This window comes from Salmo trutta, chromosome 20 (assembly GCF_901001165.1).
Source record: "Salmo trutta chromosome 20, fSalTru1.1, whole genome shotgun sequence".
NCBI lineage: Eukaryota > Metazoa > Chordata > Actinopteri > Salmoniformes > Salmonidae > Salmo > Salmo trutta.
The window spans coordinates 40,977,784-41,002,840 of NC_042976.1; the positions used below are offsets into that span (position 1 = coordinate 40,977,784).

The 25,057-nt window shown below is 45.1% G+C and overlaps 1 protein-coding gene across 14 annotated transcripts in view; it reads left to right on the top strand.

Moving 5' to 3' along the window:
• The window catches only part of LOC115156073 (bromodomain adjacent to zinc finger domain protein 2B), an 88,820-nt gene that overhangs the window by 41,992 nt on the left and 21,771 nt on the right, over window positions 1-25,057 (top strand). For 12 of the 14 annotated variants that reach the window (XM_029703312.1, XM_029703311.1, XM_029703323.1 and 9 more), the window contains 9 exons: window positions 6,990-7,175; window positions 10,060-10,266; window positions 11,318-11,479; window positions 11,895-12,076; window positions 12,354-12,536; window positions 13,868-14,542; window positions 15,381-15,993; window positions 16,309-16,614; window positions 23,890-23,950. In XM_029703312.1, coding sequence (XP_029559172.1) covers window positions 6,992-7,175; window positions 10,060-10,266; window positions 11,318-11,479; window positions 11,895-12,076; window positions 12,354-12,536; window positions 13,868-14,542; window positions 15,381-15,993; window positions 16,309-16,614; window positions 23,890-23,950 — 2,573 coding nt within the window. In that variant the 5' untranslated portion in view covers window positions 6,990-6,991. The remainder of the gene's footprint in view (window positions 1-6,989; window positions 7,176-10,059; window positions 10,267-11,317; window positions 11,480-11,894; window positions 12,077-12,353; window positions 12,537-13,867; window positions 14,543-15,380; window positions 15,994-16,308; window positions 16,615-23,889; window positions 23,951-25,057) is intronic. The other 2 variants (XM_029703316.1, XM_029703324.1) reach the window with 1 other exon arrangement.

Below are 25,057 nucleotides of genomic sequence, written 5' to 3' on the forward strand. Positions count from 1 at the left end.
ATAAAGTTAGAAGCAAACGTTGAACGGAGCCTGACCTCAGCAGGAGCAGTCGACTGAAATTAAGCTAGCTATAATCAAAAGATGAGCTACTATTCTTTCACATAACAAAATACCTTTTCTTTACAGAGAGTAGTGAGACGGACAGTGGTGAGTCAGGCTGCAGTAAAGGAAGCCAAGGCGATACACAGAGAGAGAGGAAGCATTTAGGGGCGGCAGGTAGCCTAGTGGTTAGAGCGTTGGGCCAGTAACCGAAAGGTTGCTAGATTGAATCCCCGAGCTGACAAGGTAAAAATCTGTCGTTATGCCCGTTCCCCAGGTAGGCCGTCATTGTAAATAAGAATTTGTTCTTAACTGACTTGCCTAGTTTAAATTTTTTTTTAAATGTAAGCAAGCAGGGCGAGAGGTTAGTAGTAGAGTGGTTCCCAAACGTGGGGTCCGGGACCCATGTGGGGTCCACTAAAATTGAAATAGGGTCCCCTGAAAGAATCTTTAATCTTATCAAACACATTAACTTGTTCATCTTCAAATGGGAATAGAATACAACATTTTAGAGTCAACTAAGGGCCTTTTACACTGTCCGAATTCACTTTCATGTCATGCTATTGAAACCCTAAAGAAGCAGTAGTGCAGTTGTCAAAATCCTTTGTAACGCCTCACATATCATTTTTCCTCGCAGAATTCAACGTTTTGAAAGAAATGCTTCCACAACTATTGGGAATAGTATGGTCTTGTTTGACTCTAGCACCGGTGCGTATTAGTGCTCTTCAAATGGGGCCCCTTCGTAAGTGTGTTTGTAGGCACCAACCCGAGACTTAGCCTACTGGCCTACATAGTCTGGTGTCAACCTGCCTCAATGGCTAGCAAAAGCAGATCAACTGATGAACGCCTGCCTTTCTCCTTCCTCCCTCGCTCGCTCCCTCCTCTGTCGGCATGGAACACGTGGGACTCCTGTTTGCGGACCCCTGCGTGCTGTACGTTCCGCCCCTGGACCACTCCAAATGGATCTGCCTCCGCTAGCTCCACTGCACTCGGAACCCCGCTAGCTCGCTAACGCCGCCGCCATGGACAAATGTGTTTTCTTTCAACAGTTGTCACACTAAACTTCCACATCATTTATCAGAGTTCATTTGCCTCCCAAACCACCCCTTCATCATTTGTTCACGGTGGCGTTCGATATGTGTTTTCCGGCAGTCGATGCGTACAGAATGACTCTTTGGCGTGAAGGTCTCCTCTCCTAAAATATGTAAGCGCCCGGAGGAATGATGATGACTGAACACCCTGCCTTTTTGTGTTTTGTGGGTCATTCTTATGAACACATGGATTATTATCCCAGCGTTATGAACACAGATGGATCTGCCGTGTGGAGTGGGATGATACGTGTGCCCTTGCATACTAGGTAAAAAAATGTGATTACAGCTTGGAATGTAAAGGACTAAACGTCATGTAGCCTAGCTGTGACAGACAGAGGTTGATGTACTGGACGAGGTGTTTCGTTGGGTCAGGGCAGCAGGGGACAGACACCCCTGGTTACAAAGCCAAAGTGGTCTGAAAGGCTGAAGGACGCTGTCCATTTGAACGAACACGACACTGCCATCTGCCACCCAGAACTCAATTAGTACTAACTTGTTGTACTTCCTTTCCCTTCGGAGTAATGCAGGGCTTGACGTTCAATAGTAAAAAAAAAAAAACGAGCTTATTGTATTGGCTTACACTTTCATAAATTGGATGATATTAACGTTTTGGACTTATTTTCATATAAACAGTACCAAGTGTAATGCTACGTCCCTGTCATTATGAACAGCATAGCCTGCATCTTGGACCAAAACCCAAAGGAACGCATGGGTTTTCTTTGTCTTGCAGCATTGTGGTGTAAACAAGGTGCCCACTACAAGCACTGCCTGAGATTAATGGTTAAATCAGACTGCCCTGTGCTGAAGCATTGGAACATTCCCAGTGCAACATGCTGTGTGGTTTTTTTTCTTTCCACTTTCCCCGGTTACATCCTCTCACGGCAGCTCTATCACCTCCCTCGCCAAAATATGAAGAGGCCCGTTTTTGATAATGATTGGACGAGTTAGTTATCAGAGTTTGGGGGGAGGCGAGACAGAGAGAGAGATGCTCTTTTAAAGTCACCTCATTCCTTTCATCATCGTGCCTCTCGCTCCAACGCACTCCGTCAGATGTGTCCCAATCGAAAGTTTCCCCCATTAGAGGACCGGGGCCGAGGCAAACAGAGCACTTCATCACTGTACAGGTAGACAGTGGGCGTCAGTGCCAAAAGGACAGTTGCAGACAGGCAGGCAGAATTGAGGTCTGTCTGTCTCTCTGCCATGCTGTTTGATGCTCTTTGGGAGCTTTCCTGGTATTTTCAGCTGAACTGAGGATGTTACCAGCCACGCTGATCTCAGACACTTTCCATTTTCAACCCTCCTCCTCTGTATTAACCAGCCCCCATGGGGAGCACCTCTCCTCACGGGCAGGCAGACATGCAACAAAAAACTGCCAGAAATAATGCACTTCGTTTGGGCCCTCCATTTCCGCTGGGTGAACTCAGAGGGGATTGGGAGTGAGGTGGGTGGTGAATTTTCTCTGTCACGGTCACCCGCTGAGCAGGTTAGTTCATCCCCTTCTGCCTGTTTACATCCCCTTCCATCCCTCTGTGCCGCAAATCACACTGGCTAAACCGAGCGCCCCGGCTATTTGTCCAGTGTAGCAAAAACCTCCTTAATTGTTTTTAGCGGGCGCGGTGGACACCACTGGTGATTTGTGTAGGTAAAAAGAAGTTACCAGTGTCACCTGGCAACCAACACTGCTCACGCTTCAGGAGTCGAGCAAAACAATGTCCGCGGCTGCAGCTAATCATCACACCATTAGGGTCAGAGAGAATTAATGCGATGTATCCACCGACCACGGTTATCATTTGCCATTTTAATGGACAGGCGTTTTAGGCCTATTTCTCCATTACATATTGTTTATTTCACCTATTTGTGTGTGTGTGTGTGTGTGTGTGTGTGTGTGTGTGTGTGTGTGTGTGTGTGTGTGTGTGTGTGTGTGTGTGTGTGTGTGTGTGTGTGTGTGTGTGTGTGTTTGAGGTGTGACGGACAGCAGGGCTGTAATTAGACTGGAACAGGCATACAGCAAACAGACGGCGTTAGTCTAAAATGGCACCCTATTCTCTATATAGTGCACTACTCTTGACCAGGGCCCTGGTCAAAAGTAGTTCACTGCATAGGGAATAGGGTGCCACTTGTGCCGTAATCCGAGTTCATGATGAGAGCAGTCAGTGAGAGGCTAGTAGTGTAGTAAGGTAGCATGCTGCAGCTGTCTAGCTGACTTTGAATGGGGTCAGGGCATTCTGTATTCTACGCTTCCTCTCTCCGCCTTGCGATCTCTAGCAGCCCCGCACCTTCCATTAGCCCGGAGAATACGTCGTGTCTGTCGCTCGATCCGTCGGCAGTCTGAATACTGCTGATCCATGCTGATGACTCTAGCGGGTTTATCACTGTTGGCATCGGCCATCTGTTACACCGGGGTGGAGGATAGTAAAACGGACAACGCACCGACACACTGACCAATCTGGCTACACTGGGAGGAAAGGAAGACAACCCACACGAACACACACACGGTCACAGGGAGCATAGACATGGCATTTCCCACTATAAACACCAGGCCTACTGATCTCATGGCATTTCCCACTGTAGACACCAGGCCCACTGATCTCATGGCATTTCAAACTGTAAACAAACACCAGGCCTACTGATGTCATGGCATTTCCCACTGTAAGTAAACACCAGGCCTAATGATCTCATGGCATTTCCCACTGTAAACAAACACCAGGCCTAATGATGTCATGGCATTTCCCACTGTAAACAAACACCAGGCCTAATGATGTCATGGCATTTCCCACTGTAAACAAACACCAGGCCTAATGATGTCATGGCATTTCCCACTGTAAACAAACACCAGGCCTAATGATGTCATGGCATTTCCCACTGTAAACAAACACCAGGCCTAATGATGTCATGGCATTTCCCACTGTAAACAAACACCAGGCCTAATGATGTCATGGCATTTCCCACTGTAAACAAACACCAGGCCTAATGATGTCATGGCATTTCCCACTGTAAATAAACACCAGGCCTAATGATGGCATGGCATTTCCCACTGTAAACACCAGGCCTAATGATCTCATGGCATTTCCCACTGTAAACACTAGGCCTACTGATCTCATGGCATTTCCCACTGTAAACACCAGGCCTAATGATGTTATGGCATTTCCCACTGTAAACACCAGGCCTAATGATGTCATGGCATTTCCCACTCTAAACACCAGGCCTAATGATGTCATGGCATTTCCCACTGTAAACACCAGGCCTACTGATCTCATGGCATTTCCCACTGTAAACAAACACCAGGCCTAATGATGTCATGGCATTTCCCACTGTAAACAAACACCAGGCCTAATGATCTCATGGCATTTCCCACTGTAAACACCAGGCCTAATGATCTCATGGCATTTCCCACTGTAAACACCAGGCCTAATGATCTCATGGCATTTCCCACTGTAAACACCAGGCCTAATGATCTCATGGCATTTCCCACTGTAAACAAACACCAGGCCTAATGATCTCATGGCATTTCCCACTGTAAACAAACACCAGGCCTAATGATATCATGGCATTTCCCACTGTAAACAAACACCAGGCCTAATGATGTCATGGCATTTCCCACTGTAAACAAACACCAGGCCTAATGATGTCATGGCATTTCCCACTGTAAACAAACACCAGGCCTAATGATGTCATGGCATTTCCCACTGTAAACAAACACCAGGCCTACTGATCTCATGGCATTTCCCACTGTAAACACCAGGCCTACTGATCTCATGGCATTTCCCACTGTAAACACCAGGCCTAACACCAGTGATCAGTGGCATTTGGAGGTGTGCAGGATTTGCACTTTTGTTTTCCTAAAGAAAAACAAAGCGTCTGTTTTACAAGCACATCAATTTGTCTGACGGAAGGGGCATTACTTTTTATTGGCGGCATGGCAGGCACTCCAGGCAGGCAGCTGCATTGTGCGAGGGGTGATATCGGCAGAACGTGTCTTTGATTCAGACAGAGCCATTTCTCCTGGAAATCATCTCCTCACATTAGCATAGATGGCTACTTCGATGGGATCTGCAGCCTGCTGTTAGGAATCTGTGTGTCGTGTGTACTGCCATGTCTCGCATGCTGTCAGGGGCTCAAGATGGGTTGCACATACACACTCCCAAGTCAAATGAATGTAGCTTCTCACGTGGAGGTGGTTCTATAGCAGCCGCAATACCAGCAGCCCTTAATCACCTAATATAATCAAGCTAATTCTACCGCTAATCCCATTCTAATAGCATTTAAGGAAAGATTGGCCTCTTAAAACGCAGAAAACGCCATCGTGCATTAGGCTGTTTCTCATATTTTGTTTTCAATTCCCTCAAATGTTATGTTTAGTAAGTAATGAGGTTTGCGGGATTGTTTAAGGAAACACCTGTTTCTGTGATTATTTCTGGAGACTGTTTTTCTGTTGACAGAGTGAAGCCCCTGAGACACACGTCCGTTGTCTTGTGCAGCACAAATGAATATTGCCAAAGAGGAAATCATTTCTGCAACGTTTCACAATATAATGGAGAAGTGGGCAGACATTTATGAAAGATTAAGAGAGAGTGTGTGTGTGTGTGTGTGTGTGTGTTAAATGTGTAAATCACACTTTTATTTAAATCCAATCTAGTATTTTCTCATTCAGAGCATTTTAATATTTCATTTGATCATTTAGCCCTACCTTCTGCCCCGTTATATTAAAATGCATTTGTTAGTTTGTTCGGTCTTCATGCAGTTCAGGAATAAAAAAGTACTATCTTAAAGAATAGGTATGCGAGATTGTTTCTTTCTGATTTAGGGCTTTTGATTTAGAATATGGACACACACGAACACACACTGCAGCGTGGTTTTCCCAGTGGCGCATGGCTGTATCTTTCATGTCATTTGTGTCGTCTCATCAGTGTTGTCGGCGCGGCGGAGGCGATGAGGGACGTTACTTGATATTCAGCGGATAGCTTTGTCTCCCAGATGTAATCACCAGCAGGCCTAGCTGCCTCCGCTGCAGAGGACAGTCACCGGGGGAGATATAGAAAATTGTTTATGTGTAATGATACAATAACAAAGCAGCTAAGACTGTAAAGAACAATCTGGAAGCGTGTGTTAAAAGGGAGATTTTTTTTCCGGTGGCATAAATACTCTACAAGCTGGGATATATAGGGTGGTGATGTGATCAGGAAAGACTACTTCTAAAGAATCGGCCTGTCTACGTCTTCATTTGGATGCTGGGCAGCGCCACTGAGGTCTGTGTCAACATGGGGATTGGTAGAGATGGCTTCATGATAGCTCTCTGTAAATCTAACCGTAGGAGAAGATTTGGAATGGAGCCACCGGTGTTTTAACTGTAGACCTTAGAGGAAAGTGTGCTGCACCATGAGCTGTGAATGACTTCAACGATTCCTGTGAAAACTGTCCCATGTTGATTGTTAACTCGAATGTTAAAACCTTTAAGTCTTGAGTGGCACCAGTTTTTACGTCTCGTATAAATGAGCTGTGAACACTCCTGTAAACCCAAGAGGGTCTTCTTTCTCTCTCCTCTCTCTCCTGCGTGCGCATTTACACGTGGTGTGTGTGTGTGTGTGTGTGTGTGTGTGTGTGTGTGTGTCCGTAATATGTGATAAAATACTTCTCCATATTTTCCTTGTTGCCTCAGTGAAAACCTCAGTGGGTTCGTTTAGGATATTCTCTTGCCAGTGGCCTTTGCTAAGCAGAGATATTGTTCAGGGGGTAATTCACATGTTGCGAGGGCGGGAGTCTCAGTGGGGTGTGTTGGAGGGAGTGCCTGTTTTTAGTCCCCCCCCTACTCTTTTCTTCCCTTGCCTTTTGTAAGTGTGTTGATTGGATTGTGTTTGACAGATATGGAGTCTGGAGAGCGGCTGGCCTCCCCATCGTCAGCCTCGTCCTCCCTGCACATCACCTCCTCCACTGTCTCCTCCGCCGTCTACTCCTCAGCCCCTGCCCCTGTCTCGGCCAAGACGCCCTCCTCCAAGTGCAGTCTCACCCCCAGCCCCGCCACCCTGGGCTCCCCTCTCACCACCTGTGGTATGTACAGACTCTCTCTGTCGCAGACACACACACACTGATGCACAGATGAATCACGTCACATGCAAACACAAAAATAAACAAAATACAAATATTTTTGATGCTGGTTATATTTCATTATTTTCCGACTGCAAATGAAACAAGGAGAGAGCATTCCTGAGCGTTAATTACGAGGGATCATTAAGAAAAGCATCGTCTTCTAGCCAGTCTCTCACTTTTTTTAATTTCCTGACTGTTTGGGTAGAAAAAAAAACAAAAAAAACATGTTGAATTAATGAATGCCGACAATTAAAAACCCTCTCTGTTTAAGAATGTTGCGCACCCTCTTGGATTTCTCTTTACAATCTCCAGTTCAGTTCGTCGTGATTTGACAGGTCTGTCAGCCACCCAGAGAGTGCTGCTGCCACTGCCTTTTAATATGTTTTCTCTGAATACTAATTGTGGTCAAAGCCATTATGCGGCGAGCAACGGTGATGCATAAACAGTCAGATTACCCTGACCAGAAAATGAAATGTACATTTCTCACAAACTGTGATTTTTGTAATTTTTCTCTCTTTCATGAGAAGAATGGCCAAAAATGTGTTTTTCTGTCATGCTGTTACAATGAAGAAGCCATTAGAGATTCCTCGAAAATAAGCTATTTTGGACGTAAAGCTGGAATTAAATGTCGAAAGCACAGTGGCACCTCTGAAGTCACGTTGCGGTTATGAGAATAAAGCGAATTGAGTTCTTTTGAGAGACCCCCCCCCCCCCCCCCCCCCCCCCACACACACACACACACACACACACTTTGGAAAGCAAAGTAAAGATATTACGTCTCCTGTGTTGGTCACACTTTCTAAGTGATTGAATTACACTTGCATGCTATACTTATGGTATTCATTCATTCAATTACAGTTATCTCACGTAGTACTTTTCAGATTGTTGCGATGCAATTTTTAGATACAAATTCTCAATCGGCTTCGGAGATTACTAACCTGTTTAGGTTGAAATGGGGAAAAGGTGTTTCATTTCATAGTGCTTTGAATCGATAATGGATTGGAAAATTGTCTTTAAGCTCATACATTGTTCCACTGACGGGCTTGATTGAAAACCTGAAATCAAGAGGTTTATCTGGCAGTGAAATGGATGACGATAAGGGAATTAATCGGTACAGTTCTTTTTTAAGGTCACAGATGCAATCAAAAGTATATGTCGGTTGATTTGAATTGACAGGCAAGTAACTGAACTCACTTTAATATTTAGCATTTTCATGGCAAACGTGTGTGTATGCCGAACTAACATATCTCCACATAATTTAGGCCTACATCAGTTACTATCTTAACAAAACTAAAATGTTAGGGCAATAAAATGACAGGAATTACCCGCAGCTAATGTGGAGATGACAATTCTCAATTTATAGGCACTTTCATTTGTATGGTTGTGTGTGTGTGAAATGTAGTTTTTTTTTTTTGAAAAATGGGAAAACTGAAATCACATGCTGTAAATTGTAAGTGAGCTGAGACCAGTCACAAACCCAGTGGCAGACCATAAATGCTTCAATATAGATTGAAGTAGAATGCATAAATTGAGAAGAGAGATCAGTAATGGAGCGTTACAAGACCCCCGCGTTCATTTTCTGGGGGTCAATTTCGGCCAACTATTGCAAAGTAGCCATGCAATTTCGGCCAACTATAACCAGTAATATGTAAATGTGCATATAAAGAGTTGAGCTTTTTTTGTTTAGTCTTCACCCGTATGTCATTATACCTAGTGAAAATAAACAGGCTAATAATATTTAGATTTTGTATTATTAAAATAAATGGTCAAGATTTTATTTTAAGACGTACGTTGAGTTTCTTTTTCTTTGAGGGATTTGGTAATGTAATGAGGAAATGTGTTCAGTCATGTTTTTGATTCATGCCCATCGCCTGGCACATGGTACTGCCTGTTCGAACAGCAGGCACAGGCTTATTTGCATGGCTGTGGCGCTAATTTGAGTTTCCATGAAATATGCTACTTCGGCACTCTCTAGTCTATCTGACTGTGAGAGAGGACAACGTGGCTCGTCTCGCCAACACGACATAGACCGTGTGAATATTAAAGTCATTTCATTTTCTTTTTAGTTTTTTGTTGTTGCTAGAATAGTCCGCTCAGTAACAATTGCCACGGTTTTCTCGGGAGTCCTGGGAAGTAGTGATCAGAAAGAAGCACGCTAATGTTCCAAAATGTCCCATTCACACTGATGCACTCTAAGCACAAAATCTCACACAGTATCTCTATTTTGTCAGCCTTCAGAGAGTAGTGGAGAAGCAGGAGTGATCTGTCAGGTGCATGAAGGAGGAAACGTAGGATTGCATTATCAGCTGACCAAATGTCCTGCGCCAATTTCAAAATACAGGAAAAACCCAAACATGAAATTAACATCCTTGCAAATAGGCCTACTTTGTCGGGGGGTTTTTTCGCCCACCAAAACCATATGCAGTTTTACTTTTATTTTGACAAGATTCTGCAAAAATGTTCATGATGCAATTTTTGTTTTTATTGCGATAGTCGTATTCACGCCGAGCAATAGCCCCAGGCACTTTAAACATGCATGACGATCTCACTCTGAATAGAATCCCAACAGCCTCCTACAACCATGTCTCATATTTACTAAAGTGTGTTTGAACAGATCAAGCAGAATCCGTGGGAGTCTTTCTCCTTTACACCCACTAACCAGCGTCTGTATTGATAACACATAAATCGTTCTCTCTTTCAACCAGATGGATGTTGCAACCGATCCTTAAGGAGACTTCATAGGGATACACTTCTTTTGCTGTGGTGTTTCACCTACATGGCTTATGTATATTTTATTTCAATCGTACGCACACTTCAATTTGTCGTCTTCCTACTTCTCGTCTAGGAGACTTGTTTCGGGCGGCGGGCGATCATCATTTCAACATGTCTACGGTCTCAAGTGCCTTTCCCATCTTCAACCACCCAGCGTTTGGTCTGTACACTACCAGCTCAGGGCACTCAGAGTTTGGAGGCCTGGGGTCCTTGGGGATGTCTGCTGCCTTGGCTGCTCACTCCCAGCTAGGAGCCTTTCCAGGTATGGGAACCTTTCCAGGTAGGGTTGCATTGAGTAGCATTCTTTATAAAGTGGATACACTATCCTAAGTTTTTAAATCTAGTAATCAGTGGTTTAGTTAGGGATTTTACAAGCTGTAAATGCATCAGTAATACACACAGTGAATCCCAAATGGCAACCTATTCCTTATATAGTGCACTGCTTTTGACCAGGGCCCATTCGTCAAAAATAATGCACTACATAGGGAATAGGGTGCCATTTGGGACACCAACACAGTCATTTGATCAGTTCATTCTGCCTTCGTGGAGCTCCCAGAATGTGTGGTTAGCCTCAGCCAACTCCCACAGAGAGCCCAGCTAGCATGCATTACCTTTATGGTATCGTCCATCAGTTCAATAGGCAGCATTCAGACTGTGACGTTTATAGATTGGGAAGGTTCACAGGACCACCTTGACCTCAGAGAAAAAAAGATTGGACACCATCACACTTTTGAAGTGAAATGTTTTGTGGCATTGCATGATTTCTTTTTGCTGTCATCCTCAGAGGAAAATAGTTTTGGTTAGCCTTCAGGAACAGTAGACAGTATATGGAGCATGTGAATATGTAACTATACTTTTTAAACATTGTAATGTTCTTAACAAAAAAAAACATTACATTTTGTTGTGCTAGTCTAGAATCACAAATGAATCAGGAGTGTGTAGTTTTCAACTTCATAAAGCGTGAATGGCTCCATTTTGAATTGCTTTTAGCCATTTTAACGGGAACGCGTTTCTGCAAGGCTGTGTTTTTGCAGCTGTGAAATATCCAGCATGTATGGAGCTCAAATGTGGAGCCATCCTCTGGGATGAGCTCATGTAGTCTGTTTTTAATTTAGAAATTCTTAACATGTTTACAGTAAAAGGGGATGAAATCAGTCAGTGGAAAGCACTGGTCATCTGCTGAGATCTCTGTTCAAAGAGAAACCAGAAAGGTTGAACAGCAAAAACCCTGACTGTCTGAAACAGTGTCATCACAGAGATGGATTAAACAACTGTAATAACTGTGAAATCAGTCTCGCATGGATTTTCTCCCCTCTCCCTCTACACCCCAGAATGGTGGCGGGCAGCTGAGGCTCAGGGGCGTGGAGCTGCAGCCTTCTTCCCCCATCTCCTGGGGCTCCCGCCCATGTTCCTACCCCAACTCCAGCAGAGCCACGACCCCAGCCCCTTCCAGGCCCGCACCCCCAGCAAGAACGGACGAGCCACTGCCAAAGGTAGACGGACAGAAAGACGGACGCGCACTCTCACACACACACACACACTCCTGCCATATGTTTTCCCTACTCTGCAAGCAATTTAATGAAGCAAGGAACTTTTCTCCATAAAAGAGAATGATGTCCTTATGGGCACAGGTACAATATCAAATATGTTTAATTGACCTTGGAGGCAATAGGAAGACATGTAAATCCATAATTCAGTTTGTAAGCAGGTGCCGGGTGTCTCACCACTGAATATGTTAACCGGGAGATCCTCTCACTAATATAATGAGATTTTTCCTATTCATAAGTGCTTTGGCAATTTCTGATAACTCATCATTTTCCAGAACTCTCGTCCTCTCCGTTACTCACTACTAAAATGGTTGTTCCTAATGCATAGTTGTCTAACAGTGTGTTTTTGTCCTGCCCATAGGAGTGAATGGAGCAGTGAATGGCAGCAGTGTCTCCACTGTGTCTGGGGTAAGCTCCACCACCGCCACTACGTTCTCAACACAGGGGAACACTGAGAAACTGAAAGGCACCAACAACGGCAGTGGCAAGATCCGCATGAGCCACCAGGACATGAACCAAGTGAAGGAGAAAACGAAAGAGAAAGTTAGTAGTGAACACCAAACGCATATCTGGCAACTAATAATTATTAGGCCTTATTCAGGTAAAACGAGTGCAAAAAGGGACTAGTTTGTGGTGAACATATCTGGCAACGTTAGTAATCCCACAAGGGTGAATGCGCTACAGTGGGTTTATGGCTGAACTGAGTTGGACTCCCCTCAGCTGGTATGAGTTTGCTGGGTTGAGACATCTGAGATGTTTGCTATGGTATTATGCAACCTTATTGACTGAAATTAATCCGTCACTGTTCCTCGTTTTAAAGAAACTCAGCAAGAAACTGGTGGAGGCGTCCAGCAACAGTGACAGCGAATCAGTGTCCTCTGATATCTCCAGTGAAGGCTTGAACAGCAGTGACTCAGATGACCTCGACGACGATGACGACGATCAGAGCAACGACAGTGACGATTCTAACTCAGCGAAGGAGAGCGTAAAGAGGAAGATTAAGGTGCGTTTCATTGTCACGTTAATTTTGGGACTTAAGGCACTTGTACAGTCGAACTGTCCGTGTTGGCTTGTTAGAACTTAGTAGCCATGTAGGTGGACTCATGCGTACACTATTTTAACCTTTCTGGCGCAGGCGTTCCGCTAGCGACCCATCTCGACAACATCCGGTGAAATTTCAGAGCGCCAAATTCAAAATACAGAAATAGTCATAATAAACATTCATAAAAAATACAAGTGTTATACATCGGCTTAAAGATGAACTTCTTGTTAATCCAGCCGCTTTGTCAGATTTCAAAAAGGCTTTACGGCAAAAGCATACCATGTGATTATCTGAGGACAGCGCCCCGCATACAAAAGCATGAAAAACATTTTCCAACCAAACAGATGCATCACGAAAGTCAGAAATGGCGATAAAATAAATCGCTTACCTTTGAAGAACTTCATCTTTTTGCAATCCCAAAGGTCTGTTACACAATGAATGGTCATTTTGTTTGATAAAGTCTTTCTTAATATCCCAAAAATGTCAGTTTATTTGGTGCGTTTGATTCAGAAATACACCGGTTCCAACTCGCCCAACATAACTTATTAGATCCTTTGTAGTCATCTGTAAACTTGGTCCAAACATTTCAAACAACATTTCTAATCCAACCTCAGGTACCCTAAAATGTAAATAATCAATCAAATTTAATACGGAATAAACTGTTTCCAATACCGGAGAAAAACGCACCAAAAGACTAGAGTCCACCTGAGTGATACTTAGAAAGAATATGACTACTTCATTAAAAAACAAAAAAAAACATTGAACAATTTCTAGACTGTTGACATCTAGTGGAAGCCATAGGAACTGCAATCTGGGTCCTAATAATTCAGCTTCCCCATAGAAAAGCATTGGAAAATCCAGTGACCTCAGCATTTTTTTTTTCCTGGATGGATTGTCCGCGGAGTTTCGCCTGCCAAATCAGTTCTGTTATACTCACAGACATTATATTAACAGTTTTAGAAACTTTAGAGTGGTTTCTATCCAATACTAGCGTCTGGGCCTGAGTCACCTCAGTCATCCAAACTTCCGAATACTGCCCCCTAGCCTTAAGAAGATTTATTAACATGTCATGTCTGTGTGGTTTGTGTTTTGAAATTGTTACACTTTCCTCTTTGTTCTAAGCACACCGTGATCCTCTCTATGAATGTGAATCTCAGTTAAATGTCAAAGGCAGCTCTGCTAGTGGGTGGCGTGCTGGGTGTCCGACCTTGCTGCCCATCAGGGCTGCCATTGTTGGCTGGGTGAGTCAGAGCTGACGTGACACTGTCCTCCTCCCCTCTTCTCTTTCTCAGGGACTGACACAGAGCCCTGCCAACAGCAAGAAGAAGAAACCCCGCGCCGCTGAAAGCGAGGAGGCTCGGGACAGCCGGACTGTTCTGCTTCAGAAACATCCAGACGAGGCCTTTCTCCATTCCCTCCACTACCCGCTCCATCCCTCACCACAGCCCCCAGCGCTGCCCCAGTCCATGGCCCTAGTCTTCCAGAGCTCCAGGACCAGGGAGGAAGAACTGAAGCAACACACCAGTGTGATCCAGGCCACAGGGCGGGCCAGTATTAAACCTTTGGCTCTGGTCACACAACCACGCAGGGAGGCCTCATCCTCTCCTCAACCCACCAGACCCTTCTCCCTCTCCTCCTCACCTAAATCCTACCCCCTTTCTTCCTCACCCAAACCGAACACTGTCTCTTCCTCTCCCAAGCCCTTCTCCCTCTGCTCCTCACCCAAGCCCCTCAGTTCCTCACCCAAGCCCCTCAGTTCCTCACCTAAACCCTTGTCTCTGTCCACCTCATCCAAGCCTCCCTCTCGGTCTTCGTCCCCCAAACCACCCACCCTCTCGCCCTCGCACAAACCCAAATCTCGAACGGCCTCCCCCAAACTCCCCACCCTGTCTGACAGTATTAAGGCGGGCGGCAGAACCTTCTTGGATGAAACCTTGTTACACATCAACAACTTTAAATTGAAACAGGTGAGTCTAGTGTTCTGCTGTATGCAAATGATTTGCCTTTTCATGGTTTTGTACATGTGTGTAATGGTCTGTTATCCACTCATTAAAAGCAGACTATTCGATTGAAGTCTTTCCCCAAAGTAATGCTGATGACATACTTTTTTGTTGCCAAACACGCCTTAGAATTTCGGATATGGATATTTAATAGCTCCCTTTTTTCTTTTTGACTTTCATTGTTTCTGACGTGCAGATTTGAAAAGGTCAGCTGGGTTCCTCTCCACGGGAAATGAAACGTCTAAGCACTGTTATCAGCGGTTTGATTGTGCTTCATGTCGGCTCGCACTGTACACGACTGAAAGTGACAATGCAGTTAGCTTTATTGGAAATACTTCACTAAAGCTGACACGCAATTAACTCCGTAATGCTTTAGGAAGCCCGTTGCTATCCCGTTATCAAAATGGAAAATTTTTCCTTTTTCAAAGGATTCAATTATTATTGTTAATCTGAACAGTGGTGATAGCATGTCAATCTATAACAAGACCTTTAGTACAGCCATAGTTTAGTAGAGGTATCTCAAAGAAAGGAAGTTGAAAGCTAAGCCCGGAAAACTGAACAGAACAAATTAGCAAGGATTGTGCCGAACAGCTTTGTGTTCATTGTATACCTTTTTCGACACGGACTTGTTTTTAATATACTTCATGTGGGGAGACCCTCTTCCTCATTGTCATTCTCACTGAGCAATAACACAAGTGCATTCCTTATTACTACCACCTCCATTCACAATCTGCATTCATGGAAATGACTGACGGCTCGTATAATTACTCTCTCCCCTACTCTCCTTTAACCATTCCTCTCCCAGGAGCACTTCAAACAGGCCTTCCCTCTTCCACTGACCCATCAGGATCTGTTCAAGAGCCCGAAGAAAAAGAAAATGGCCGCCTCATCATCCTCGTCACTACCACCGCCCAAACTGTCTCCAGAGACCCTGAGCAGTCACACGCTCCCTTCTCCGCATACCAATAACTCCAACCTGTTCCTGGCCACCTCCTTCCTGGGCCCCCACCCCAATGGGGTGATCCATAGCACGGTGCAGGATGCCCCCCTAGCCCTCATCACCAAGCCTCGTAGTACCAGTCAGAGCAGGAGCACCAACAACAAGTCTCTTCTGGCTGCCACCAGCCCGTCCTTCTCCATGCCTGTCAACCTGAGCACTAGAACCAAGGAGCACAGTTCCGGAGGCATGGCCTCTACCTCATCGGGCCTGGCCCACAGAGCTGGGAAGAGCAAGGCCCAGCACAAGGCTCTCCACAAGGGTAAGGATCACCAGACCCACCTGGTGCAGTCCCTGGTGGAGCTGTTCCGGGGCACAGAGTCGGACATCCCCAACAGCAAGGACTCGGACGACTCCGTAGAGGACGATGACGATGAAGATGATGACGACGATGAGGAGGATTCCGACGACAGCCTATCAGGTTAGTCAGTTGAACACGTTAATGTAACGCAATAGGGGAACAGCACTACATTCTGGTGTTACTTTAAATGCGTCATCGCCTCGTCAGATACAGATTCAGTAGATACTCTGAAGAGTTTCCTTCAAGCGGCATGTGGTTTTCAGAGTCTATGGCTTGCGTCACAAATAGCACCCTATTCCCTACATACAGTAGTGCAGTACAATAAAAGGAATAGGGTGCCATTTGGGATGCTACATATGTGTGGTTTGATGCGAGATTATTGTTAATTGAGATATGACTTATCAAGTCCTCCACTCCCACTGGTGTCCCCTGCAGAGTCTGAGAGTAATGTGGAGAGCGACTCGGACGACTCTGAGGACGACGTGAAGGACCGCAACGAGACCACCGCGGGCCCGGAGGCAGAGAGGACCCCTCTGAAGCTCACCAAAGGCTCCTCTTCTCTACTCAACAACACCTCCTCCGGCCTCTCAGCCAGCTGCTCCCCTCTCAACCTCCAGGTCATCAAGGCAGCCGGTGGCCTGCCCACCCCAGCCATAGTGACCAGCTCTGGGGCCTTGGCCTACCACAGCACCCCCTCCTCCTCCTCCTCCTCCTCCTCCACTCTCTGCTCCACTCCACCAGGTACCAATGGAAATCTCAGCTCTGCTCTGCTCTCTAACCAGTGCACTACTCTCATGGCTTATGTCCCAAATGGCACCCTATTCTGGTCAAAAGTAGTGCACTTTAAAGAGGATAGGGTGCCATTTGGGAGGACTTGGTCTTGGGCCTTGAAGCTGTTTGTTGGCAGTGCAGACTGTTATCTCCTTCCATTTGCTTAGTCAGATCACCCAGTCCAGTCCCGTTCAGGGGAAACAAGGCAGGTTTTTTCCCCAGCAGGAAAACATTGTTCAGCTAATCTCTCAGAGCAAAATAAGATCTCTGGTTAAAAGTGTTTGCGTCATTGTTTTGATGACCCAGAGCAAGCATTTGAGGCTTTAGTTTACCCTGGCTGGCATATGTTTAACCTGTTATTGTAGCAGCTCAAAACACTGGGCTGGCTCAGACCACTTGATTACTGCAGTCTGAGGGCCTGTTCCAAATGGCACCCTATTCCCTATGTAGTGCAGTACTTTTAACCAGAGTCCTATGGGCCCGGTCAACAGTAGTACACTACATGGGAAATAGAGTTCCATTTGGGATGTAGCCTGAGTCTCTTTTTCCTAAATGCTGCAATCTTTTGCGTTTTCATTCCATTCCCAAAAAGCATTCCTAGCTCTATTACTTGATATCTGTTTTGATACGGTCAGTTTGACAAGCAATTTTTTATTTTTTTATTATATACAGTACCAGTCAAAAGTTTGGACACACCTACAGTACTCATTCCAGGGTTTTCCTTTCATTTTTACTATTTTGTACATTGTAGAATAATAGTAAAGACATCAAAACTGAAATAACACACATGGAATCATGTAGTAAACAAAACAAGTGTTAAACTACTCAAAATATATTTGAGATTTGAGATTCTTCAAAGTAGCCACCTTTTTCCTTGATGACAGCTGTGCACACTCTTGGCATTATGTCAATCAGCTTCATGAGGTACAGTAGTCACCTGGAATGCATTTCAATTAGCAGGTGTGCCTTGTTCATTTGTTGAATTTATTTCCTTAATGCTTTTGAGCCTATCAGTTGTGTTGTGACAAGGTAGGGGTGGTATACAAATGATAGCCCTATATGGTAAAAGGCTGAGTCCATATTATGGCAAGAACAGCATAAATGAGCAAAGAGGAAACAACAGTCCGTCATTACTTTAAGATATGAAGGTCAGTCAATCTACTCATTCCAGGGTTTTTCTTTCATTTTTACTATTTTCTAAATTGTAGAATAATAGTGAATCAAATCAAATGTATTTATATAGCCCTTCTTACATCAGCTGATATCTCAAAGTGCTGTACAGAAACCCAGCCTAAAACCCCAAACAGCAAGCAATGCAGGTGTAGAAGCACGGTGGCTAGGAAAAACTCCCTAGAAAGGCCAGAACCTAGGAAGAAACCTAGAGAGGAACCAGGCTATGAGGGGTGGCCAGTCCTCTTCTGGCTGTGCCGGGTGGAGATTATAACAGAACATGGCCAAGATGTTCAAATGTTCATAAATTACCAGCATGGTCAAATAATAATAATCACAGTTGTCGAGGGTGCAACAAGTCAGCACCTCAAGAGTAAATGTCAGTTGGCTTTTCATAGCCGATCATTGAGAGTATCTCTACCGCTCCTGCTGTCTCTAGAGAGTTGAAAACAGCAGGTCTGGGATAGGTAGCACATCCGGTGAACAGGTCAGGGTTCCATAGCCACAGGCAGAACAGTTGAAACTGGAGCAGCAGCACGGCCAGGTGGACTGGGGACAGCAAGGAGTCATCATGTCAGGTAGTCCTGAGGCATGGTCCTATGGCTCAGGTCCTCCGAGAGAGAGAAAGAGAGAATTAGAGAGAGCATACTTAAATTCACACAGGACACCGGATAAGACAGGAGAAATACTCCAGATGTAACAGACTGACCCTAGCCCCCCGACACATAAACTACTGCAGCATAAATACTGGAGGCTGAGACAGGAGGGGTCAGGAGACACCGTGGCCCCATCCAATGACACCCCCGGACAGGGCCAAACAGGAAGGATATAACCCCACCCACTTTTCCAAAGCACAGCCCCCACACCACTAGAGGGATATCTTCAACCACCATCTTAACATCCTGAGACAAGGCCGAGTATAGCCCACAAAGATCTCCGCCACGGCACAACCCAAGGGGGGCGCCAACCCAGACAGGAAGACCACGTCAGTGACTCAACCCACTCAAGTGACGCACCCCTCCTAGGGACGGCATGGAAGAACACCAATAAGCCAGTGACTCAGCCCCAGTGACTCAGCCCCCATCAACACTACGAAATAACACACATGGAACCATGTAGTAACCCAAAAAGTGTTAAACAAATCAAAATTTATTTGAGCCAAAAGTATTTTTATATTATTGATTGATTATGACTTTTCAAATCACCCAGTAGTCCTATCTGCAGAGTTAGCTCCAGGTAAATGTTGCAATTCCTGGACCTGTGACCAAAAAGCTACAGTTGAAGTCGGAAGTTTACATACACTTAGGTTGGAGTCATTAAAACTTTTTCAACCACTCCACAAATTTCTTGTTAACAAACTATAGTTTTGGCAAGTCGGTTAGGACAGCTACTTTGTGCGCGACACAAGTAATTTTTCTATCAATTGTTTACAGACAGATTATTTCACTTATTCACTGTATCACAATTCCAGTGGGTCAGAAGTTTACGTACACTAAGTTTACTGTGCCTTTAAACAGCTTGGAAAATTCCAGAAAATGATGTCGTGGCTTTAGAAGCTTCTGATAGGGTAATTGACATCATTTGAGTCAATTGGAGGTGTACCTGTGGCTGTATTTCAAGGCCTACCTTCAAACTCAGTGCCTCTTTGTTTGACATCATGGGAAAATTAAAAGAAATCAGCCAAGACCTCAGAAAAAGAATTGTAGACCTCCACAAGTCTGGTTCATCCTTGGGAGCAATTTCCAAACGCCTGATGGTACCACGTTCATCTGTACAAACAATAGTACGCAAGTATGAACACCATGGGAACACTCAGTCGTCATACTGCTCAGGAAGGAGACGTTTTCTGTCTCCTAGAGATTAACGTATTTTGGTGCGAAAAGTGCAAATCAATCCTAGAACAACAGCAAAGGACCTAGTGAAGATGCTGGAGGAAACCGGTACAAAAGTATCTACACTGCTCAAAAAAATAAAGGGAACACTTAAACAACACAATGTAACTCCAAGTCAATCACACTTCTGTGAAATCAAACTGTCCACTTAGGAAGCAACACTGATTGACAATAAATGTCACATGCTGTTGTGCAAATGGAATAGACAACAGGTGGAAATGATAGGCAATTAGCAAGACACCCCCAATAAAGGAGTGGTTCTGCAGGTGGGGACCACAGACCACTTCTCAGTTCCTATGCTTCCTGGCTGATGTTTTGGTCACTTTTGAATGCTGACGGTGCTTTCACTCTAGTGGTAGCATGAGACGGAGTCTACAACCCACACAAGTGTCTCAGGTAGTGCAGCTCATCCAGGATGGCACATCAATGCGAGCTGTGGCAAGAAGGTTTGCTGTGTCTGTCAGCGTAGTGTCCAGAGCATGGAGGCACTACCAGGAGACAGGCCAGTACATCAGGAGACGTGGAGGAGGCCGTAGGAGGGCAACTACCCAGCAGCAGGACCGCTACCTCCGCCTTTGTGCAAGGAGGAGCAGGAGGAGCACTGCCAGAGCCCTGCAAAATGACCTCCAGCAGGCCACAAATGTGCATGTGTCTGCTCAAAGGTCAGAAACAGACTCCATGAGGGTGGTATGTGGGCCCGACGTCCACAGGGGGGGGGTTGTGCTTACAGCCCAACACCGTGCAGGACGTTTGGCATTTGCCAGAGAACACCAAGATTGGCAAATTCGCCACTGGCGCCCTGTGCTCTTCACAGATGAAAGCAGGTTCACACTGAGCACGTGACAGAGTCTGGAGACGCCGTGGAGAACGTTCTGCTGCCTGCAACATCCTCCAGCATGACCGGTTTGGCGGTGGGTCAGTCATGGTGTGGGGTGGCATTTCTTTGGGGGGCCGCACAGCCCTCCATGTGCTCGCCAGAGGTAGCCTGACTGCCATTAGGTACCGAGATGAGATCCTCAGACCCCTTGTGAGACCATATGCTGGTGTGGTTGGCCCTGGGTTCCTCCTAATGCAAGACAATGCTAGACCTCATGTGGCTGGAGTGTGTCAGCAGTTCCTGCAAGAGGAAGGCATTGATGCTATGGACTGGCCCGCCCGTTCCCCAGACCTGAAACCAATTGAGCACATCTGGGACATCATGTCTCGCTCCATCCACCAACACCACGTTGCACCACAGACTGTCCAGGAGTTGGCGGATGCTTTAGTCCAGGTCTGGGAGGAGATCCCTCAGGAGACCATCCGCCACCTCATCAGGAGCATGCCCAGGCATTGTAGGGAGGTCATACAGGCACGTGAAGGCCACACACACTACTGAGCCTCATTTTGACTTGATTTAAGGACATTACATCAAAGTTGGATCAGCCTGTAGTGTGGTTTTCCACTTTAATTTTGAGTGTGACTCCAAATCCAGACCTCCATGGGTTGATAAATTGGATTTCCATTGATTATTTTTGTGTGATTTTGTTGTCAGAACATTCAACTATGTAAAGAAAAAAGTATTTAATAAGATTATTTCATTCATTCAGATCTAGGATGTGTTATTTTAGTGTTCCCTTTATTTTTTTGAGCAGTATATATTTTTGTGCTTTTTATTTCACCTTTATTTAACCAGGTAGGCAAGTTGAGAACAAGTTCTCATTTACAATTGCGACCTGGCCAAGATAAAGCAGGCAGTTTGACACATACAACAACACAGAGTTACACATGGACTAAAACAAACATACAGTCAATTATATAGTAGAAAAATAAGTCTATATACAAAGTGAGCAAATGAGTTGATATAAGGGAGGTAAAGGCAAAAAAGGCCATGGTGGTGAAGTAAATACAATATAGCAAGTAAAACACTGGAATGGTAGATTTGCAGTGGAAGAAAGTGCAAAGTAGAAATATAAATAATGGGGTGCAAAGGAGCAAAATAAATAAATACAGTAAGGGAAGAGGTAGTTGTTTGCGCTAAATTATAGATGGGCTATGTACAGGTGCAGTAATCTGTGAGCTGCTCTGACAGCTGGTGCTTAAAGCTAGTGAGGGAGATAAGTGTTTCCAGTTTTAGAGATTTTTATAGTTCGTTCCAATCATTGGCATCAGAGAACTGGAAGGAGAGGCGGCCGAAGGAGGAATAGGCTTTGGGGGTGACCAGAGAGATATACCTGCTGGAGCGCGTGCTACAGGTGGGTGCTGCTATGGTGACCAGTGAGCTGAGATAAGGGGGAACTTTACCTAGCAGGGTCTTGTAGATGACCTGGAGCCAGTGGGTTTGGCGACGAGTATGAAGCGAGGACCAGCCAACAAGAGCGTACAGGTCGCAGTGGTGGGTAGTATATGGGGCTTTGTTGACAAAATGGATGGCACTGTGATAGACTGCATCCAGTTTATTGAGTAGGGTATTGGAGGCTATTTTGTAAATTACGTCTCCGAAGTTGAGGATGGTATTATGGTCAGTTTTATGAGGGTATGTTTGGCAGCATGAGTGAAAGATGCTTTGTTGCGAAATAGGAAGCCAATTCTAGATTTAACTTTGGATTGGAGATGTTTGATGTGAGTCTGGAAGGAGAGTTTACAGTCTAACCAGACACCTAGGTATTTGTAGTTGTCCACATATTCTAAGTCAGAACCGTCCAGAGTAGTGATGCTGGACGGGCGGGCAGGTGCAGGCAGCGATCGGTTGAAGAGCATGCATTTAGTTTTACTTGTATTTAAGAGCAGTTGGATGCCACGGAAGGAGTGTTGCATGGCATTGAAGCTCGTCTGGAGGTTAGTTAACACAGTGTCCAAAGATGGGCCAGAAGTATACAGAATGGTGTCGTCTGCATAGAGGTGGATCAGAGACTCACCAGCAGCAAGAGCGACATCATTGATGTATACAGAGAAAAGAGTCGGCCCAAGAATTGAACCCTGTGGCACCCCCATAGAGATATACCGAGTATGTCCACATCACTGTCAGACCATTTTATTGGTAATGTTAAAAGTTGCCTTTTTTAGTGATCCAATACATTATATAGTACACTTATCATAATTTGGTTGTAATCCAGAGAGGTTAGAAAAATTATCTAGATCCTCTATGAGGCTGTGGAGGGATCCAAATTATGGATTTAAAAGAGAGCATGAATCATCAGCATACAATGACACCTTTTGTTTTTAAGCCCTGGATTTCTAACCCCGTGATATTATTGTTGGATCTGATTTTTAACAGCTAACATTTTGATGGCCATAATAAATAGATATTCCGATAGTGGACAACCTTGTTTTACTCCTCGTGACAGTTTAAAACTTTCTGAGAAGTAGCCATTATTTACTATTTTACACCTAGGGTTACTATACATAACTTTAACCAATTTTATAAGAGATTCCAAAATTGAAATATTCCAGGCATGTATATATAAACTCCAGTCGTACTTTATCAAAAGCCGTTTCAAAGTCAGCTATGAATACCAGACCTGGTTTCCCAGATTTTTCATAGTGTTCTATTGTTTCCAGTACTTGTCTTATATTATCTCCAATGTATCGTCCATGTAAAAAAACCTGTCTGATTAGGATGAATAATATCAAAATAAAAAATATATATTTTGGGCATTTTCCCCCATATTCCATCCAGTTTGCTTTATTTTATATAATATATTACACTTGGTCTTTCTGATCCTCTATGGTCCCGTTTTTATTTCTATCTATCTGTACTGTTAGTCTTTCCATTTCCTTTGTTAATATGGACTCTTTTTTTGACCTAAAATGCTTTTGTTTCAAAGATGAGTACTGAATTGCATGGCCTCTAAAAGCACATTTAAAAGTGTCCCATACAATAAGGGGATCAATTTGACAAGCTATTAGTAATCCTGCATTGATGTGCCATTTTTAAAAGCAACAGTGGTTATAAGGACCCTATGGTTTTTCCATGGGGAATGTTTCTTTGAATAAAACAATCGAACCTAACAGTCTGAAATGTTCTTGAAGGCCCCATTGTATGCTGGGTAGAGTTTTCGAGACACTGTTTCCCCCTGGGCAACTGATTTGACGCAGGGTTTTCTTATTTTAGAGTAAGGGCACCTCTGGCAACACGACAGGGTTTCTGCATTTGCTCAGGTCACAGTGGATCTGTCCGTTCTAATAACTCCCTTCTCTCTCCCAGGATCAGGGAAGAGAAGAAGAGTGACAGATGAGAGGGAGCTGCGGACACCTCTACAGTTTGGGTAAGCTATAACACAATCCACACTACTCTGACAGTCACTTATACCATGTACTGTACAGTAGGTGGCGTAGTTTTGGCACCACCCTAGTACGATATGATAGTCTACTGATTTCCTCTGTCCCTCGAACAACATGGATGGTGATAACTAAACTCGTCTCAGGAGCCAAATCATAGTGGATCCCCAATCAGTGAGGTTCCTTTTTCCAGAGCAGTGATGAGACATTGTCAACAAGACGGTGGTTAGAGGGAGCATAGAAAACCACACCACATCCTCCCTCCCTCCAAAGCCAAGGCCTGATAGTAGGCAGTTGCCAGGAAGTGAGGAGCTGCGGCAGGGATAGTCGTGGGTTAACTGCATCCAGTCTCAATACAGACACGAAACATTAGCAGCTCCAGCACTGCGCTACCATCCCCTCCTAAACCCAGCACTGCCCCACCATCCCCTCCTAAACCCAGCACTGCGCTACCATCCCCTCCTAAACCCAGCACTGCCCTACCATCCCCCTCCTAAACCCAGCACTGCCCTACCATCCCCCTCCTAAACCCAGCACTGCTCCACCATCCCCTCCTAAACCTTGCCCCACCATCCCCTCCTAAACCCAGCCCTGCCCCACCATCCCCTCCTAAACCCAGCCCTGCCCTACCATCCCCTCCTAAACCCAGCACTGCCCTACCATCCCCTCCTAAACCCAGCACTCTCCCACCATCCCCTCCTAAACCCAGCACTGCCCCACCATCCCCTCCTAAACCCAGCACTGCCCCACCATCCCCTCCTAAACCCAGCACTGCCCCAACATCCCCTCCTAAACGCAGCACTGCCCCACTCAGATCAGGGTGTCTTTCATTTCCCACGGATGTTTCTCATCAGCTGGTTCTGAGGGGAAAGAGAAGTGACAAGCCCTATATATCAGTCCCCCGCTCTGCAGAAGACCCAGGCTGTGTCCCAGATGGCACCCTATTCCCTATATAGTACACTACTTTTGACCAGGGCCCATAGTCCACTACTTTTGACCAGAGACCTATCCCAGGAGGTTGGTGGCACCTTAATTAGGGAGGACGGACTCATGGTAATGGCTGGAGCGGCATAAGTGGAATGGTATCAAACACA